The 21,721-nt window shown below is 34.5% G+C and overlaps 1 protein-coding gene across 1 annotated transcript in view; it reads left to right on the top strand.

Moving 5' to 3' along the window:
- Nucleotides 1-21,721, top strand: part of LRRIQ1 (leucine rich repeats and IQ motif containing 1) — a 201,435-nt gene that overhangs the window by 91,342 nt on the left and 88,372 nt on the right. The window contains exons 14-17 of the mRNA XM_046646524.1: nt 3,946-4,125; nt 6,827-7,276; nt 10,641-10,851; nt 20,510-20,629. Of these exons, the coding sequence (XP_046502480.1) occupies nt 3,946-4,125; nt 6,827-7,276; nt 10,641-10,851; nt 20,510-20,629 (961 nt within the window). The remainder of the gene's footprint in view (nt 1-3,945; nt 4,126-6,826; nt 7,277-10,640; nt 10,852-20,509; nt 20,630-21,721) is intronic.

The raw sequence follows: 21,721 nt of genomic DNA, 5'->3' as shown, positions 1-21,721 counted from the left end.
AATGGCAACGTTAACCCATGAATAGATCGCTGGAATATAACTGCCCAGGCCCACAATATCTCTTATTTTGGCAAATTCTTCTGCCATCGTTGATATATAGGGCATGCTATAAATTTCCAAGTGACATATATTTTTCTGAAAATTTAAGACAATTTGCAAATGATAAGAATTTTAGAGTTTTTAAAGGTTTTTAAACCTGAGCATCTCTGATTTTAGTATAATGTGTCGTAGCCTATTTTTCTTCCCATTGCAGTTGTTCTTATCCTTTAAGATCACAAGAAAGGCTCTATTTTAAAAACACAGATTTCTCTGAACCCACCAGTAGAGATCTTTGGTGTAGCTGAAGACTGTATTTTAAAAGCATCTCAGGTACCACTGATGGAATCATTCAAGGACAATCTTTTCAGAACCATCACCCTGCGAGGGTGATCCTTGAATTCCCATTGCAATAGATTTAGAGAGTAACTAAGATAAAGGATGCATATGTTCCCTGTGGTTCTCATGTTAGCAGCATGAGTATTGCCTTCCTTTTGTTGACACCTCCTCATTTAACCAAAATGAGACTGAAAGATGGCAGCTCAAGAGTATGTCATAGGTGCTATTGCACCTGCAATACTGCTGTGGGTCTGGGATCCAGGTGAAATGTTTTGTACATCCAATGGCTTACCGTTTTTGTTTAACCAGAAATGATTATACTCTAGAAGAAAAGAAAAATAAGTTTTACCTAACTTCTAAGGAATCTGACTTATAATAAGAAAGTCTGCTTTATTCATTTTCCTTATAAGATGTACTTATTTCAGTCTACAGTCTGTCAGTGGTACACCTCATTTCTTCTGCTGGTCAGGTCCACTCTAGACACCAAGGTATTAGATAGAAATTTGCTTGCTACCCAGAGAATTAGAACTGTTGGTTATTCTCAAGGGCAATTTTCATCAAGTTATTGAAGGCTTGTATTTACTCATCTATAATTTAGGAAATTTAATCCAAAGAAACAGGATCAGTAATAGAATTAGAGCATCTGCTTTTTTAACTTGGATGAACACCAATACAGTCTTAACTTTCAACATCCTTTATTATCATATCTCAAAAGCATCATTCTTTCATACCTGACAGTATATAATTATTACTGAATAAGTTATTTTGACATTACAAAGAATACAGTGTAGCTTTCTTAGTAATGTAATAAACAATTTGGTAGGGTGGAATACAGATAGTTAATCTCTTCATTGTATTTTGATTATTACCAGCCTCAATTTCAGAGAGTAACCTTTCCTTGCTTTGATGACTGCCTCAGCCAAAGATTTCATGTTATATTTAATGTCATACCTCTGTGGTGAATACCTCTGATTGCCTCATCACCTGTGATGAATAGTTATTATCTTAATATAACATCCTGCTTTTGAACCATAACGTAAAATGAATCCAACCAGAAACATGATATATACCATTTATTTAACCCTTTGTAGTAAATGTAGTAGGTAGTTTATGAGTTGGCAAACATTGCTAGCTTCAAGACTATGAAAAAGGTTCAAGATATATGGACCCAAATCTTCTTAATTACCTTAAACTTTTTATTAACAAAGCATAATACTTTTTACCTGCTTCTTAACATTAGAGTTCACTCCTGGTGTTCTACATTCTATAGGTTTTGAGGAATGTGTAATGATATGTATCCACATGTAGTATTATACAGAATAGTTTCACTGACCTAAAGATCCTCTATGCTTCGCCTATTCATCCCTCTCTCTGCCTGAACCCTTGGCGACCGTTGATCTTTGTGTCTCTATAGTTTCACTTTTCTCCAGAATGTAACATCATTGGAATCATATAGTACATAGTCTTTTCAGACTGGTTTCTTTCACTTAGTAACACTACATTTAAGGTTCCTTCATGTCTGTTCATGGCTTAAGAGCTCATTTCTTTTTAATGTTAAGTAATATTCCATTGTTCAGATGTATCGCAGTTTGTTTATTCATTTACCAAAGGGCATCTTGGAGGCTTTCAACTTTTGGCAAATACAAATAAAGTTGCTATAAACATCTGTGTGCAGTCTTTTGTGCAGACATAGTTTTAATTTGTTTGGGTAAATACCAAGGAGTCTGATTGCTGGATCAAGTGGTAAAATATGTTTAGTTTTGTAAGAAACCACCAAGCCGTCTTCCAAAGTGGCTGTATCATTTTGTATTTCCACCAGCACTTAATGAGAATTATTGTTTCTCCACATGTTCACCAGTGTTTGGTGTTATCAGTGCTTTGAATTTGGGCCGTTCTAATAGGTAGGTGGTGGAATCTCATTGTTGTTTTAATTTGCAATTCCCTAATGACATATGATATTGAATGTATTTCATATGCTTATTTGCCATCTTTCTATCTTCTTTGGGGAGATGTCTTTTAACGTCTTTGGCTCATTTTTTAATCAGGATATTCATTTTCTTATTGTTTAGTTTTTAAGAGTTCTTTGTATAATTTGGATAACAGTCTTTTATCAGATGTGTCTTTGGCAAATATTTTCTTTCAGTGTATGCCTTATCATCTCATTCTCTTGACAGTGTCTTTCTCAGAGCAGAAATTTTTTTATTTTAATGAAGTCCAGCTTATCAATTATTTCTTTCACGGATTGTCTTTGGTGTTGCATCTAAAAAGCCATCACTATAATCAAGGTCTAGATTTTCTCCTATGTTATCTTCTAGGAGTTTTAGAGACTTGCATTTTACTTTTAGAGCTGTGATCCATTTTGAGTTAATTTTTGTGGATGGTATAAGGTCTGTGTCCAGATTCATCTTTTTGCATTTGGATGGTCCAGTTATTCCACCTTTTATCTTTTCTCCGTTGTATTTCATTTGCTCCTTTGTCAAAGATCAGTTTACGGTATTTGTGTAGGTCTATTTCTTTTGCCAATACCATGCTGTCTTGATTACGGTAGCTTCATAGTTAATCTTGAAGTCAGGTGGTATTAGTCCTCCATCTTTGTTCTTCTCCTTCAATATTGAGTTGGTTTTTCTGGGTCTTTTACCTCTTCATATAAACTTTAGAGTCAGTTTGTTAATATCCACAAAATATCTTGCTGATATAGATCAAGTTGGGAAGAACTGATTTCTTGACAATATTGAATCTTCTTACCCATGAAAATGTCTTCATGGAACATCCTTCCATTTGTTCAGTCTTTTTTGATATCTTTGGTCAGAGTTTTGTAGTTTTCCTCATAGCAACTGTTAATTTTTAACTAAAGAGTTTTACTCATTCAGGAAGTCCATTTTGATTCTGTGACCATCAGTATAGCCTTTTGAAAGAGAACTGCTCTCTCGTTATGAAAGGCTTGGGAATTACTTCTAAATCGCCAGGGTTTGTGGACAGCTCTTGCTGTCTGACCCAGTTTTTCACAGCATTTGTCTTTTAAATTGATATAGACTTTGGCTCACATCTTGACGATTCTCAATAATTATAATTATTAGCAAAATTCAAGGAAAAATATCATAATTTTAGATTTTTCCACATCATGAAAAACAGGGTAATCTCACCCCTCTTGTTTTAGTCTTACTCTCGCTATATTTTACTAAGAGAAACAGTCAGAATTCATGTCTATTTCTGAAATAAACAGCAACTTTTAGTAAGATTATTTCAATTGTCTTCTTTTTAAAAGAGTATATCTGATATTATTCTTCTCATAATGCAGCCTTTTATTTATCCCAGACCAAGTTGCAACTGCTTGAATTTTCCATTTGCGTTTCAGAAGAAAATCATTAAATTTATGTCCAGAACTCTAAAACTTATTTTGTACATGACATGATACCATACATTTCTTTAACAATGTAATAGTGTCATTTTCTCTACAAAATCAAAAGCTGTTTCTGAGATATACTCTGTCCTTAAGTAATAGACATATGGTTATTTTATATATAAACTCTCCTTTTCCATATTATTAATTTTTTTTCTTGTTTTCAATAGGCATTCTCTACTTAAAATGTTACCTGCTCTAAGAATCCTCAATGGTGAAATGCTAAACTCTTATTTGGAAAGCCCCACTGAAGAACACTGTCAACTAGAATTAGGACATTTCCTGGTACTTTGTCAGTCCCAGATTAGAGAACTCAATTTATTAACTGAAAACTATATTACTGGAAAAGGGTAAGACTGTTATCGTCCCCTTATCATAATGAAAATATGTAATGCAATTTATATATGTTTAAAAAATATTCTGATTACTACAATCATACTTTTTTAGATTAGAACAATGTGTTTTAGGGATATTCTCCCTTTAGAAAAACTTCTGGGCATCATCTTTTTATTGTTTGAAATATATTAATATGTATTTTCAACATAAGTAGAAAGTTAAAATATTGCATAAAATAAATGAAAGCATGAAGATGGCTTCAAGACAAGATGCAAACATTCATTCATTCAGTCAGTCATTCAATTATTCAGTCATAAATTTATTCAACAATTATTGTGGGCAAAACACACAATAAACTAAGTATTACACTTTACCCTCAAAGAATTCACAGATTAGCATAAGAGAAAATTATATAAATAAACAGATACAAATAGAGCATGGCAAGTTATATAGTACATATAATATTTATTATATATAAAGTATCATATTACACGTTATATTTATATATTAAATTATTATGAGGGCCCAGTAGAGAAAAGCAGTCAACACATGCACACATTCAAAGGACAAAAGCTGAGAGTAGAGTCCTAAAAAATTATCAAAGAAAGGGGCCAGCTTGGTTGTGTAGTGGTTAAGTTCATGTGCTCCAGTTTGGCAGCCCAGGGTTTGCAGGTTCAGATGTTGGGCACAGACCTATGCACCTCTCATCATGCCATGCTGTGGTGGGTGTCCCACACAAAATAAGAGAAGATTGGCACAGATGTTAACTCAGCAGCAATCTTCCCCAAGAAAAAAGAGGAAGATTGGCAACAGATGTTAGCTCAGGCCTTATGTTCCTCACCAAAAATAAATAAATAAATTACCAAAGAAAGAGAACTTCCCATTCCCCACCTCCAATTCTGAATGCATTACTATGAATGAATTACAATTGATGTTTCTGTAACTATATTTTCTAATTTGTATTGCTTCTGAAAATACAGATGAAAAAGGAAAATTATTTCATATTTCACTTATGATGACTTTGCATTATAACTGGAACAGTAATATGTGCTTCCAAATGTCTACACTTAATTACTGAATTACAAACTTAAATTATTGCTATTTGTGCTTTCATACATGCTCATCCTTTGTAAGAGTTAGTTTTTCTATTTAAATGTTTTTGAATATAGTTTATTCAGGTTATAAATAAATCTCATAGCTTTAAAAATAATTCCAATTAGGAGCCGGCCCCGTGGCTGAGTAGTTGAATTTGCATGCTCTGCTTGGGCAGCTAAGGATTTCTCTGGTTCAGATCCTGGGCGCAGACATAGCACTGCTCATCAAGCCACGGTGAGGCGGTGTCCTACATAGCAGAACCAGAAGGACCTACAACTAGAATATACAACTATGTACTGGGGGGCTTTGGGGAGAAGAAGAAAAGAAAATTCAAATTGTTATAGATAGTGTTTACTTTCAACAATACTAAGGTTGTTTACATTTACCTCTTTGCAAATCTAAACTGCTATCTCCTTGTATATGTATGGTAATGAACAATTTTTTTATGTAAAGGTGACCCTTGACAACCCTCATGTTGAAATTTACATTTCTCAATTCTTTTGGACAATTTATCGTCATTGCAATTTAAGGTTTATTTTAGCATTGAAAATGGAAAATAGACTATATTTTATATGTTTAATCATAGATGCTACTGAATTCAACACATAACCATAAACATTTGACATCCTAATATTGAACATCCTAATATCTTTTGCATTATTAGCCAACAAAATGAATGAAATACAAAATATCAAACATATATTGGATGGGCCTATCCTAATGTCTAATAATTACTTTTGTGAACATAAGAACTGTCTAATTCTACATTTTAGGAAATAATTTTAACTTTCATTTCATTTGGCATGATTAAATGTTTTTGTATTTATTTATATTCTGCATTGTTTCAGAAAAAATTGAAGGTAACTTGTGTCTGTATATTAAATATAGTCAGAAAATATAAATTTGAAGTAAAATTTAAAAACTAATAAAATGGAAATAAAGGAAGATAAATAAAATGTAGCCGTGAATAAGGCTCATACAGGTGCAAAGCCCTTTACATTTACAATTGAGAGCCTCAAATCTGACAAACCCGAAAGTTTAAGTAGACAAGTCCTAACCTCAATAAGATAGAAATCCAGCAATTTTTCGAGAGAATCACAGGCATTTATATCTTAAAATATTTGAATTCTCTTTGCAATTGATTCTTTTTTCAGAGAAAAATGGGAATAAAAACTTTCCCATAATATAAGTTCTTTGTTTAAAAGTCCAATATAAATATTTTGCATGGCAAGAGTCAATGTAGAAAGTACTTTCAACTTTGTTTCATAAATAACTTCTCCAAATTTAGGCAGCCATGATTTCTTGTGTTTATGGTAGTAAAAACATGGATTTTTCTCATTCATTTGTACCAAAAATGCCTTGAATAAAAATGGTCCTAAAACTTCCAGACATTTTGTCTGGATTAACAGATTAAAATTAACTCAACAAATATTTTAAAATTTTGTTAGAAATGAGATCAATTTTTATATAAACAACCAGAAATAACTTTCTAATGAATGCAATAGTAAAGTTTAATGTTTATGTCAGGGTACACAGGGAAATTTTCAAAACCTCTACAAGTTTTAATATTTGCTGATATAATTCTTCCTATTAAATGTCCTTTATTATTTATTTGCTCAGAAATATACTCACCTTGGATGCAGCAGAAAATCTCTGCCATTATTTTAAGAAATTGATGACACTTAGTAATGAATATCGATATGCACATGAACATGGAGATGTAAGTATCACCAAGAAAGATGAATCAGAAGCCCAGCAAAATCATCTGGCACCTACCAACAGCGATGGCATCCTGCAAAGTAGAGTCCTCCACTCCTATGCAAATGAACAGAAACCAGACTCACCAGATATTTCTGAGAAACAAGTGGACTCTGGCCCTAGTCGCTTCCCATCAACCAACCTCTCCTTATGTGAAGATACCGAGAAAAGAAATCAGGAAAAAGTAGAAGGCCAGAAAAGAGAAGACAGCAAAGCAGGCAGTATCCCCACCAAAAGAATACCATCTATGGAAGGAGTGATGACGAGGTCTTTGCTGAGGAACAACAAAAATATTGAAAATCATGAAAAAATGTAAGATTTAGAGATCATTTTTCTTTTAAAGTTGTATATTTATTATTTTTTATTATGGATAATCTTAGTCATTGTTACCAAATTATAGCTTGCTAAAGAATTTAAATCACTATTATATTTCATATTAATTCCCTTGATTTTGTTTTTATGATGTGCACAAATTATTAATTACAGTGTAGATTAATTTGGTTGAATTTTGGTAGATTCTGATTTAATTATCTAGTATTGTATAATTTCAAATGAGTAAATATGAAATTTTTTTCTGCCTTCTAATCTCTAACCAATTAAAATGAATTTTTAAGAAGAAATAAAATGCTACATTATTCTGAAAATACTATAAAGGATACTTTATGAGTAATCAGGTATTTTATTTTTTAAAATATACCTTTTCAATTGCTATTTCTTTGCTTATTGACCTAGTAAACACTTAATAAGCAAGTATTTCATTACAGGTACTACAATTTTCTTTGGCATAAGAACTCTGTAAGGTAGGACAATGTTCTTTGAGATTAGTTACATAAAACCTCTTCCAACTATTAAACTCTAAAAGAGCTGATGGTTGGCTCTAATTGTTTGTTGAACAAGCAAAGATTGGTTTCTATTTTGGCCTGTCAACTTTTTCTGTTCTTTTTACTTTTGTCCTCAGTGTCAAGCCAACAAAATTAAAAATGATCAGATTCAACTTCTCTTGTAATAACTGGTACTGAACAGGGCAGAACACAAAATGTCGCAGTCGTTAATCTTGCCTTTTCCAGTCTTTGTTCCTTCAGGAGTTGTCAGAGTGAATCGTGATATCTTTTCTGGGAGCTATATTAAATAGTTAGATGTGCTGAAGCTAACATGTGTTTCCTGATGCAAAGTTTTAAAAAAGTTTATTGAAAGTGGCTTTAACATTTCCTGACTTATATTTTACCAATTTATTTAGTAGATTGCTTTTGCTCTGTAGAGGAGAAAAAATACCTTTTTCTTCTACCTTTCTAAGTTCTTTACTAGGTCCCCTGTTAGATTAATTAGGGATTAATACATAGATTAATAAGAGAAAAGCATTCAAATTTAATATAGGTTTTACATGACATGGGAGCCTTCAGAAGGAAATGAAGACCTGAAGAAATAGTGAGCATTTTTATATTAGGTTTGATGAAGAGTGGAAAGTTGTGGAAAAATATGGTAGGACAAAGGATATGAGCTAAGAGCGGTAAATTGGGGGAAACTTAGAAAGTCCTGTTCATTCAGATTCCTCTTGTCCTTCATCTTCAGGTAAGAATGCTTCCTTCCTTTGGGTATAGGGAGAGTACCTCTCACATGACTGTCTTGTGACCTGCTTCCAGGGAAGGTCAGAAAGTCCTTCCTGCACGTGTCTTTTCTGAAATGCCTTCAGCTCACAACACTATATGCCAGGGTACCATATTTTGGGGTAGCTTTATCTCCAAACCCTAGATGTTGCCTATTGAAATTTCGTATAAAAACATTTAGAACTTCTGTATCCATAATAAATAAAATAGCCAAATGATGATAATAAGGAAGGATGAAGAACTGAAAATATAAGACAAACCAAAGACCTAAAGAGTAAAGAGAAAATATATAGCCACTTGCTAAACCTTGCCATTCAGTGATTCAGGAAGATTCACTGTCAGTTGTGTAGGTGCTTCCTAAACCTGATTTGTGTATGTTCTTATGCTAAGGGCATTTTTGTCATTATGATTTTTACTAAAAAAAAGATGATGATGATGATGATGATGATAATGATAGTAATAATATAAGCTGTTTTTCTCAACAGAGAGAGCATCCTATATTCAGGAAGCCTAAAGTCAGCTTTTTAACCTGCTTTCAATGTAGTGAAGAGCAGGCCTTGTGTTAGTGTCACTGAGGAGAATATCCCTCATCTACATTTTTGTTTTCCCTTTGGAAATTTTGTTGATATTGGGCTGAGGAAGTCAAGCACTCAATGACTGGTCAGCTTTAGAAGAAATTCACAACTACAGTCAGTGAAACTTGTATGTATCTGTAGAGAAACATGACATACTGTCTCAGGTTAAATGTTTTTTCTTATGGGCCTTTCATTCCTTACCACTATACATTGCTAACAGATTTTCAGATTCTTTTCTTTATCAGAATACCTATTATAGTGCTTTCAAATTTCCTAACATATTTTTGTTCAAAAGATAAAGGAATGAATTGATGATTGAATAGCCAAACGTGAATTAATTTCATAGCAAAATTTACAAAGTTTTGTTTACCCTAGGAGGAGGAAATGATTTGTTGAAACATGATTATGTTTTCCAAGTATTGGGTGTATAAGTAGTTTATCTTAGGCCAGAAGTTTTATCCATTAACTTCAATTTTCTATTCATAACAAAATCAATCGAAGGCTTCTAGAGGATTTAGGTAAAATGATGATGATGATGATGACACCAGTAGTAATAACAAAAATAAAGCAAAATAACAGTAGAAAATGGTTACATCATTCCTTTCTAATATGGGGAAGGAGAAAATTTCACTGGGTTTGGCAATTATAAAATTACTGAAAACTGTTTCAAGGAAGCACTAGGGCAGGGGGATTTGCGAGAATCATTTCTCGTTCATATGCATTTTAAACTAAACTCAGGAATTTGGAAAAAGGCTAAGATAGAATAATTATCATTTTGACTCTACTCTGTACCTTGATAATATCCCTGCAATAATCTGTGGGGGGAAGGAAAACATATCCAATTAGGAAGAGTTAAATGGTTAAGGACACTGAGAACCCACTTACAATCATTATACATTGTTATCTAAATTTTGCTAATGTTGCTGGTCAGCCTTAGGGGATTTGGGAAAAACACAGCATTGATTGATTCAGAGGTTGAAATTGGCAAATAAATGTAGGCTGAGGAAGTGTTAGAATTTACCACTGGGCTTGTAAGAGTATGATTTAAGTATTTGTCCATGGGCAGGGAGGAAAGTGAAGATCGCCAAGAACTGAGAGGTCCTTTCTCTTACAGTGAAGGGAGGCCCTCCTTCCTCTCCAAAGCTAAACTCTCCATTGTGAACAGGATCCCATCTTCTCTTGCCAGCTCAACATTGGCTCCTACGTTTGTTCCTCTCTTCTGCATCATCACTCCCCCCCCCCCCCATTAGTTCAGCATCCTCAGTATTATACAAAATCTCAGGAATAGCTCTCTCCTTGAAAGAAACAAACAAAAATCCCTTGTTTTCACATCCCTCACTAAGTTACTGACCCATTTCTCTCCTTCAGATTTGAAGGTTTCCGTACCGTTTTTACTTCTACGACTATATTTAAACAAAATAAGTGGTCTTTTTAAATAATACTTTATATAGTCCATGTGCATTTATGGGCAATAAAAATGTTTTCTTTTCTTAAAAGTATGGCGGCTATGGTAATCCAGGCATACTGGCGTGGTTACATTGTGCGCAAACAGATTCATTTGTCTACAAGGCTAAATACTGCTGCACCAGGACCCCTGACAACCCAGGCAAATTCCTGCATCGAGAATCAACCTATTTCAAGAAAAGTAAAAAGAGAAAATACTGTAAATATCCAAGAACAGAGAGAGAAGGCTGCTATTCTTATTCAGGTTAGTTTTCATCTTTTGGTGAAATAGACATGAGAGATGTGTTAGTTGTATTTCACTGGGTTATTCTGTATAGCACACAACCCCCGAATATCAGTGATTTACAAATATATGGGTTTATGTCTTTCTCATGTGACATGTAGGCTATAGGTTGGCTGAAGGTTGCCTGCAGGTTGGCTGTGCCTCTGCTTAGTGTCTAGGCTGAAGGAATAGCCTGCAATTTGGAAATACTGTTCTCATGACTGAGGCCTAAGCTGAACCACATAATCATATTTAAAACTTCTGCTCAGATGTGTCATTTGTCACAGCTGCTAACATTTGATTAGCCAAAGCAGGTCTCATTTGGCCTAATCTAAAACTATTTCTAGAAGCATATTTAAAAATCTGCTAAAATAATTATTGAAGTCCTTCAAATACCCATATAACTTAAAAATTCCAAAAGCAAGTAGTGATAGATTTGATTTACCCTCACCAAGACCAGAGTTTGAAATAAAGTTTAACCTGATCACATTCATCCCTTTATTTATTCACTCATCAAATATTTTTATAAATATTTTTTTGAACAGCAAATGTTCTTTAGAATATTTTTTAGTGCTACTTGTCAAGCACTGTTCTAGGCTCAAGAAATGTAAACAAACAAAACATAAGCAATCCCTGCTCTCATGGAGTTTACATCCTGGTGGAAGAGGCAAACATAGACTAAATAAATACATAAAATGAGGTCTGTGGAAATTCACAGAACTGTGCCTGAATTGAATGATGGTAACTAAACAGAAATTGTGTTTCCGTTTCTTTATTCATTCAGCAAATATTTCTTGGCACGAAAATCTCACTAGCTTACATTCTGTTAGGATGTGCAGTTAATAAATAAGTTAAATAAGTATGTTAGATAATAATAAGTACTAAGGGGAAAAAATAAAGCAGGAAAAGTGGGATAGGTGTACCAAAGGAAGGTTTATTGTTTTAGACAGGATGCATATGGAAAACCAGAAAAGGAAACATTGCAGTGAGAGATTAAGCCATTGGAAATCTAGAGGAAGAATATTCCAGGCAGAGGAATATCAGATTCAAAGGCACTGATTTAGGAGCATACCCACTGTGTTTACAGAGTGACAACAAGCCAGTGTGACTGGAGAGTGATAAAGGGGAGAAGAGTAGGACTTATGACGGATAAGTCATTGTAAAGACTTTGGCTTTTACTCTGAATGATGTGGAGAGATATTACAGAAATCTGAGCAGTGGACTCACATGATCAAGCTTATTTTATGTTGGGATTATACCACAGGAAGGTAGGAGTAGAAACAGCAAAATCAGCTGGGAGGCTATTGCAGTAATCCAGACGAGAGATAATGGTAGCATGGACTGGAGTGATGCAGTGAGAACTGGTAAGAAAATCACATCCCAGAGTATATGTTGATTTATCTTGAGGGTATGCATATATACTTTGAAGAGAGAGCTGGTAGTGTTAGTCCATGAGGATGTGGTATATGAGAGAGTGAGAAGAGTCAGGGATGCCTCCAAAGTATTAGCATAAGCAACTGGAAGAATAGCTTTAAAATTAAGTTGCTAGCTTTTGCTATTAAAGCCATAGTTTTCAAGAGAATTATCTTTGCTATGGTACTAATGAATATAGTTAGTATTTCTGTTGACTTAATTTGTCTGGACTGTACTCCTAAGGGCAATGCATCGACAAAGCTGTTACTGATGCCTGAATAGTGGTGGGAGTTGGGGGAGGGCAATGGGTTCAAGGAAACTCCAAGGAAAAGAAAGAAACCTCAGTTACCATCTCAAAATAGTATTCTGCTACATGAGGAATGAATATGTTATAAAGTCTAAATTCCCTTCTGTCATCAGTGGATGAGTGATACATTTTTCAGCATTGATGGCAAATGGATATTAAACTTTTGCTTCATTCCATTCAATAAAGAGAACTTCATTACCTATGAAACAGTCTACTTCAGTGACTGATATCTCTGCTGAATGTCTTTTTGTTGAGCTTCTTTGTATCTGTTAACAAAAGTAAGCATAATCCAGCCTTTCTTTGCAATTTAGAGCAAGTCTGTTTTGTTGTACGTCATGGTAACTTAAAATCATTGAAGTCAACTCAACTTCATTTTCTCTTCTTCTGAATACAATCATCTAGTTTCTTAAACTGTTTAAAGTATGAATTCTAGACTGCCTAATCATCCTGGAGAGCAGAGCATGATATAGTAGAAAGAACCTGGGCTTTAGAAAGAACAAAATGAAGATTTCATGAAGGATGTGGTAGAGACTTCTCTCTGCTCACCAAACCCACATCCTCCTTTTCCTAGCATACAACCAGACTGGATATCCCAGCTTCCCTTGTGCTTCTGTGTGACCTTTTTTCTGAGTTTTAGTCAATAGAATGTGAGTGAAAGATATAGGCACCACTTCCATGTTTGGCCCATAAAACCTTCCACAGACTTTCCTTCATATTCTTCTCCCTTTCTGGTTGGCTGAAATGAAGATAGCTTCTGAGGTATCCTTGGAAGCTGTTGGGATTGCAGAGTCTGCAAAGCCTGGATACGTGAATCACCTTATGTTAAAGTGCTGCGCCATTGTCCTGTTTACTCTCTCAATATTCATTATGTGATCAAGAAATAAACTGTTTTTGAGTTATATGTTTTTAATATTTTTGTTATACTACTTAGCTTACTCTAACTAATACAAAGGATGTAATGTACACCTGAGAAATAGATAAGGCTCAATGCAAATATGTAAGAGAATGGAATTCCAGCTATAAAGGATAGTGGAAGTAAAAGAATGCAGGATTTCATATTATTGGAATAATAATAAGTTATAGTGCAACTAGAGTATCATAAGAGCTAGAATATTAAGAGGAACATGGTCAGAGATGTGTGAAGGATTTTAACAAGGAGTAAGTGTATACATAGTATGTTCCGGGGGTGGGAGTTGATGGTAGTTGGAGAAGAACAAGATATCAGATATGTCTAATACACATAGAATTGTCTAGCCAAGAAATTGATTTGAATATGTGAGAAAGAAAGATGAATTAATCATTGATGGATGACTGGCAGAAAAATTGAAACCTTGACAGAAATAAGTTATAAGGAGAATCTGAACATTACTTATTACACATTTATATTACTGTTATTTCTCATAAACTGAATAGAGATGGCTGGGACTTGAATTCCTGACCCTAGACAGATTTGTGAGGGAGGTATCTGTATGTGTCACACCAGAAAAATACATACTATCTGACAGTCTAGAGCTTTGTAGAAATCCTATTCCTGATGAGTTGGTCTGGATCCATTGTGAACCACCATGAATCAATCCTTTTGCTCTTGTCATTGAAGGCCTGGATTAAAGATTTCCCTTTATGCTCTCTTTTCCCTAGGTCTGCACCTTATCTTAATACCTTATCATTATTAGGTATAAGAAAAAGGATAGGGAGGGGTAAGTGAAGAAGAGAAGATGACCTAACAAAAAAAAAGAATCAAGGGAAAGATAGCATGTCTCCCTAATGCTTGGAACCTTTCCAGGACAGGGTCAGGGAAGAAGGGATGTGAAGGGTACCTCCCTAGGAGTAAGAAGTCACAGACCCATTTGCCATGTTAGAGAGAAAGCATTTTGAAAGATAGCAAGGAACCAGAGAGCATAAATGCCAGATAAAGGAATCCCAAATAAGAGGAATTTTTAAAAAATCTCAAAATGAAAGGTGCTATAAATGTATTTATGTCCTCCACAAAATTCATATATTGGAACTTAATTCCCGAGTGAAAGTATTTGGATGTGGGGCATTTGGGAGGAGAATATGTCATGAAGGTGGAGCCCCCGTGAATGGAATTAGTGCCCTTATAAAAGAGATCCCAGAGAGCTCTCTAGTCCCTTCTGCCATGTGAGGACACAGTGAGAAGATGGCCATCTATGAACCAGGAAGCTTGCTCTTACCAGACACCAAATCTGTCAGTGCCTTGGTCTTAGACTCCATAGCCTCCTCTAGAACTGAGAGACATAAATCGTTGTTGTTTAAGCCATCAAGTCCATGGTATATTTGTTATTGCAGCCAAAACGGACTAAGACAAAAGGGGGAAGAGAAAAATAGTATGTTTGCCTCTAAAGTAGCTTGTATATGCCAGTCACCGACAGCACAGGAAATGCCCAGGTCTGCAATAACAACACAACTACATGAGACTAATAAAGAACATAAAGAGCTGATGGTATTCTCCATAATGGATAAGTTAAAAAGAGGAAGGCCACTTTCTCAAGCAATGTTTTCAGTCATGTTACTCATCACACAAAGATGTCCTCTCTTTTGTTTCTGCCGTTTAATACTCTTCAAGTTCTTAACTCATATTGACATCCTTTCTCCTCAGATTAGGAGAAACTTGAACTCTCTTGAGAAGTTATAATCTATTCATATCATTACAAAATAGTGGAATATTGTTTTTATACTGAAATTCATTTTTATAGGCAAAAATGATTAAAATTTTGTCAATAGTAGTTTTTGAATTTTATGTGATGTTTAATATCACAATTTTCTTATTTGATAAACTAAGTAGAATTATGAAAAATAAGGAGGCAAGGAAGTTGGGGAAATAATATTTAATGAATGCTTAGTATGTGACAATTATGTGTACATCACTGCATATAAATTTTCTAATTTAATCTGTTTAACAATCCTATATGATTTTTATGTTTTTCATTTTGCAGATGATTTTAAACTTGATTTAAAGTGTTGATAACAATTAGAATTTGAATTAGAAATTTGTGGGTTAGATAAAAGATATGTTAGCGAAAAGTAGAAAATCATAGTGTAGGCAATAAATAGATGAGAGACTATAGCTTAACCAGGCCTGCCAAACATACTACATACTTTTCTGAAAAAGAGACCTCAATATGTAAATGGAATCTGAAGTGTGCCACATGTGTAAACGCAAAAGACATTGTAATGCTTCTGAGGGAATGACAATGTCCTAACATATCCTCTACCTCTTTTGTGAGGTTGTCTTGGTGGAAGCTAAAAAAGAGCCTGTTGAGATAGATGGTGAGGTTTGATCGACACAAGTTTCTTCCATGTGGAAAGAGTGGGACTAGGGGTGGGAGGAGTAGAACACAGAGAATATTTGTGAAGGATGTATCTCAGAGTTGAGAAGAAAAATTGAATTTTATGTGAAAAATGTTGGATGGGTGGAGGAGTACAGTTATGGGGATCTTGCCCCTTCACTAATGCCATCCTCACCCAGAAATTAGAGTAGAGGACTGGTACCTATTCCTGGAGGTCTGGGTTTCTCACAGGTTTTAGGAAAAAGGAAGGGAACATTGAAAGGCTCAAGTGTTTAGCACAGGAATGGGAAGAGAAAGACTCCAGTATACTACCTCAGAGAAAGGAGGCTATGAGCATGATAGAGAACTGGATTTGCCACTTCTGAAAAGCCAGTCGCTCTGGGTATAGTAATGACACTGTGAGGCATTGTATTTCTGTCTGTATCAGCCTCTTCCAACTCCTGCTAAGGACCACAGGCCCAAGAATGTTGACAGCAGTAGCAGCTATAGCATAGCTTTTGTCTTATCTGAATAGAGCAAGGCCAGCTAGTCATAGAGTCAGAGTGTAAGAATGCATGGAAGACAGCAGTTGTGGGACCCTAGAGAAATCTCCCTGTCCTGATTTTAAGCCAGAGAACAGATATAAGGAACAACATTCAGACTATTAATTTTGCATGCTGATAGTATCCTTAGGTTAGTGGCCCATGGATCCATTATGTATATATATTCAAATGTTAACTACACAATGAGGGGTTCCCCTGCTGCCCTATTTAAAATAGCAATCCCTTCCCAATGCTCCCCATCTCCTGTCACTGATTGATTTTTGTCCGTAGCATTTATTTAGCATTGGATATATTTTCCTTATTTACTTGGTTTTTGGTTCTTACCCCCATTAGAATGGAAAGTTCATATATAGAGATTTTTGTCTATGTTTTATTCACTGCTCTATCATCAGTGAATGGCATATAATAGACTCTCAGTGAATTTCAAAATCTATTCTACTAATTAACTGTCCCTGATTTGTATTTGATGGGCTGCATGGCAGAATACTGTTTCTTTATGTTTCCATCGAAAATAGTGATCATATCCATGATTATTGGAAATTACAGATTATAACCAATAAAAGAAGCCTGACGGTTCACCTAATTTTAAAATCTTGATTTCTGATTTCACATAATTATATTGATTGTAAGAAAAAAGAAAACTGCACCATCTATAAGTCTCTTAACATTTTATTGAGGATCATTTCAAAATATAGAAGAGCTTCAAGTACCCGTATACTAAACTTATACCAAACTTCAACATGAGTTGAACTACTGGCCAGTAGTGATCTTCTATAACCAACCCATGTCTCCCTCCTCATCGCTAGATCATATGAAACAAATTCCAGATAGCTTATCATTTCTTTTGTAAATATTTCAGTATGAATTTCTATAAGACGTTATTTTAAATATAACCGCAATGTAATACCAACCTAAAAACTGACAGTTATTTTTCAATATCACCAAGTATCAAATCAATGTTGAAATTTCTCTGTTTTATAAATGTGTGTTTACAGGTTTTTCTTAATCAAAATACAAACAAGGTCAGCACTTTGCCTTTGGTTTATATGTTACTTAAGTCTTTTAATGTGTAGTAACTACCTCTCTTCTTTTTCTTGTAATTTATTTATTGAAGAAACCAGGTCTTTTCTCCTATAAATTTTCTACCTTCTGAATTTTCCAAAAGCATCCCCATGACATCATTTAACATGTTTCTCATCCCCGCATTTTCTGTGAACTGACAGTAAGATCTAACATTTGATATGATTTGGGTTTGGTTTTTTATCAAGAATACTTCAGAGGTGACGGTATGTATTACAGTGAGGAGGTACATAATGTCTGGTTGCCTTTTGGGAATATTAGTGGCCATTGATAGCATTGTCAAATCAATTTTTTTATTAATGGTTTGCAACATATTGATACTGTCTATATTATTTCCTCCTCATTTGTTAACTAAAATATGCCTATAAAGAGAAACTGTGTCTAATCAACTATTTAGTTACCCTGAGGTGTAGTTCGTACTGGAAAGCCAGGTTAAATGCTTGATGCTTTCCTTTTATTTACCAACTTTTAGATTAATGTGGTTTCCTAGTATCCTCCAGAGTTCACCATAACGTGTTCTATCATAATGTATACATAAATTTTTAAAATATATAATGTGTTTAATTCTATTACAGTTATTATTCTTATTTATGCCCAAATTGTCCATTATTTGGCCAACTGTAACCTCTTCAAGTTAGCTTTTTTGACACGATTCAGTAGTCTTTAAAGCTTGCCTTGCTTTCTAATGTGACTTGATATTCCAGGTTCATTTTGTGTACATTTTGCCCCAGGTCCAGATTCAGTCATTTCTCCAAAGATCCTGGGTTCCTTCAGTGGGAATAATATTTAGAGACCTCACTCTGGATTTTGGGATGCTTTAGGATTTAAGAGTGCTTGTTGCTACTGGTGGGGTCATTGTTTTTAGAATGTTTTTAATGTACTAAGCTTGAAAATACATTTTTTTGTGTAAGGAAGATTGGCCCTGAGCTAACATCTGTTGCTAATCTTCCTCTTTTTGCTTGAGTAAGATTGTTGCCGATCTATCATCTGTGCCAATCTTCCTCTACTTTATGTGGGATGCCACCACATCGTGGCTTAATGAGCAGTGCTAGGACCACGCCTGAGGCCCAAACTCACAAACCCTAGGCCGCCGAAGTGGAGTGCACAAACTTAATCACCACACCACTGGGCTAGCCTCAAAAATATATATTTTTAAGAAAAAAATATACCATGGGTTCATACTGATATTTTAAAATTAAATTTAGAACTAAAGGATTTTTACTTATTTGATTTTATATTTGTATCTCTTTTATACAAAATCGTGGTTCCTGATGACATTAAAATAATTTGCTCTTTTTCTTCTCTCTCTCACTCCCCCTCCTGTGTGTGTGTGTGTGTGTGTGTGTGTGTGTGTGTGTGTGTACACAGGCACATACATAGTGGAACTAAACAATGACCACACAAATAAGAAAAAACAGGCTATTTATTCAGAGCATGCTATAGCAAGGGAGTCAGTCACCACTGCTTGCCTTTGGTATAGACTCAAAGGCAGAGAAGAGAGTGGAAAGTGTTTATAGTGAAAAAAAAGAGAAAAGGCTTCAGGTATGCTCTAATTGGACGTTATTGGCATGGGGAAGATCAGAGGCAGACAACTAGAAGAGGGCATCTTATGCGATTGGTTTAGGAAGCATATTTGGTTATCTCTGGTTGGTTCTGAGTTAGAAGTAGGGACGAAAAGTAGGAAAGCCAGCAGTCGTTGGCCAACTCTTAACTATTCTTGGCTAATTGCCAAGAGGTTGCAGCAGTCATGGTTTGGCTTCCTAGGCTGGTTGCTGTAGAAGTTGTGGTGACTTATATTGTCATTTATGGTCTGGCCATTTTTTGTATATTCCACTTCTCAATATATACATCTTTCTGAGTAACAATACCAATTTTATTACTAAGAATATGATTTCTGAAAACATATTTAAGGTATCTTTTGGAGTTAAATTTGTCTTTTGAGTGCATTTCACTAGGGATATAGTGAAATAAATCTATTTTAAAGTCACTTTAAATAGCTTCTGTGTGGTTATGCCCACAGCATGAAACATATTTTTATATTTTTTCAGGAATTTCTTTTTATTTCATATTTATTTGTTTTACAATTATCTTAAGCATGTGCATGATTCCAAAGTCAAATCGAGCAAGGTATATTCAGAGAAGTCTAGCTTCTACTGCTGTAACTTCCACCATGTTTTCTGCCTCTATAGGTAACAATTTTTAAAATTAATTTTATGATTTGTACTATCACTTTTTAAATATTAGCACAACATATACATATATTTAATATATGTTTATATAAATTATATGTTTATTTTATATATATATATACAATCCTTCATAGATAAATGGCAGCATGCGGTAGACACTTATTTCTACCTTGTTTTTTACACTTACTATATGCTGGAGCTCACTCCTCAGCAGTATATAAAGAGACTGATTTTTTAAAAAGTGCAGTGTTCTGGAAGTTTTAATTAGGAAGGCTTTCCCCACTCCAAGATTATTGAGGAATCTGAATGTTTTTACTTCTATTATTCGGTGCTTATTTTAAAATGAAGTTAGTTCATTGTCATGGGCCATGATACTCCCTCTCTAATATGGCCATTTGTATATGTTGAAGTTTTCCTAAATGTGTGTTAGTTTATTTTATACATAATCATTTGAAAATTAGCAAAATTGGTTTTCCTTTATATCCCTTTCTTCTTAGTTTAGAATGAGTCCTGGAGGAATAGTTGGATAATTGATTGGTTGACCTACATGTGCAGCTGGGGAGTTTTAAAGATTCTTTTTTGCTTACCATGAGGAATGTCTCCTGAGATTCAGGACTTTAGACACAAGCTGTCGTTTAATTTATCTTGCAGTTTTAAGTGTCACATAAAGTTCAAAAAACAGATTATTGAGCCATTAAACTAAGGTCTAAGATGTTTTATCTTCCTAATGGGAGAACACAGAGAATCTGGTCTGGAGTTTGATCTATAACCTTGTATAACATGCTTTCCATGTTTGTTTAGGCAGTTTGCAAAGGCTTTCTTTTGCGAAAGAAACTGACGACAGCTCTGGAGGCTATTAAGAATGAAGAATCTGAAGAAGAGTATGAAGAAATAGATTTAGAAGATTTTACATTTAATGAAGTAAGTACCAACTACAACATATAAATATATACAACATAGAATATTGGCCTTAAAATATTTTTAGTATATTATTTTGGAGCTACACCAGTTTCTAAGGTTTTTGTCCTCTCAACAGATTTTTTTCAAATAACACTTGAAAAAGTGTGCTTCTGATTTCTTGACATCTTCTTCATTTACGCAGTGTGTAAACGTGGTCATAGAATATTTACAAGAGTTCCTGTGTACCCTTCAACCAGATTTACACAATGCTTCATCAATTATTCTTCATTAAATCCAACTCTGAGCTTGTTTATGCCCTGACAACATAAGCCTTAAGTAGTTCTTTGTTGCCTAGCAAAATGAGAAAACCTCCTTAAATTGTTATTCAAGTTATTATCCACAATAAGGTAGCAAACTTATCTGCTTACACACATATCCACTACTTCTCTCCTGTGGCTCTAACCAAATTGAATACCCTTTTACTGTACAGAGCACTTGCCTTTTACATCTTTAGATTTGCTCATTCTGTTCCCTCTTCTCTAGACAGTTACACCCACATAACCATCTCTCAGCTTAAAATATAGAACATATTAACATCCCCAAAGACTTCCTCATGCCTCCATAGTATTCATAACACCATCATAATGGAGTAGTTTTGCCTATTTTTGAACTTCCTATAGGTGGAATCGTACAGTATATACTCTTCTTTCACATAGTATTTTGTTTGTGAGATTTATCTGTGGTGAGTGTAGCTGTATATATATCACTCCTTTAAATATACCACTTTTTATCTATTACCTGAATATACCACTTTTTAAAAGTCTGTTCAACTATTGGTAGATTACTTATTGTTGAGTTATTTCTAGTATTGCCCCTTATGACTAAAGATGCTGTGAACTTTCTTGTACATGTCTAATGATGTGCATATTCACATTTCTTTTGGGAATAGAATTTCTGCATCATAATGTGTACCAATGTTTAGTAGATAGTGTCAAATGATATTCCAAAGTGATTGTATCAATTTACAGCAGAATATGAGAGTTTCAGAGGCGCTCTATCCTCACCAACACTTTGTATTTTCATGCCCTTTTCCCCTATTCTAGTAGGTTTGTG

The sequence above is a fragment of the Equus quagga genome, chromosome 19 (assembly GCF_021613505.1).
Source record: "Equus quagga isolate Etosha38 chromosome 19, UCLA_HA_Equagga_1.0, whole genome shotgun sequence".
NCBI classification, from domain to species: domain Eukaryota; kingdom Metazoa; phylum Chordata; class Mammalia; order Perissodactyla; family Equidae; genus Equus; species Equus quagga.
The sequence above is the reverse complement of the archived record's forward strand: the minus strand, read 5'-3'. Positions and strand labels throughout refer to the sequence as shown.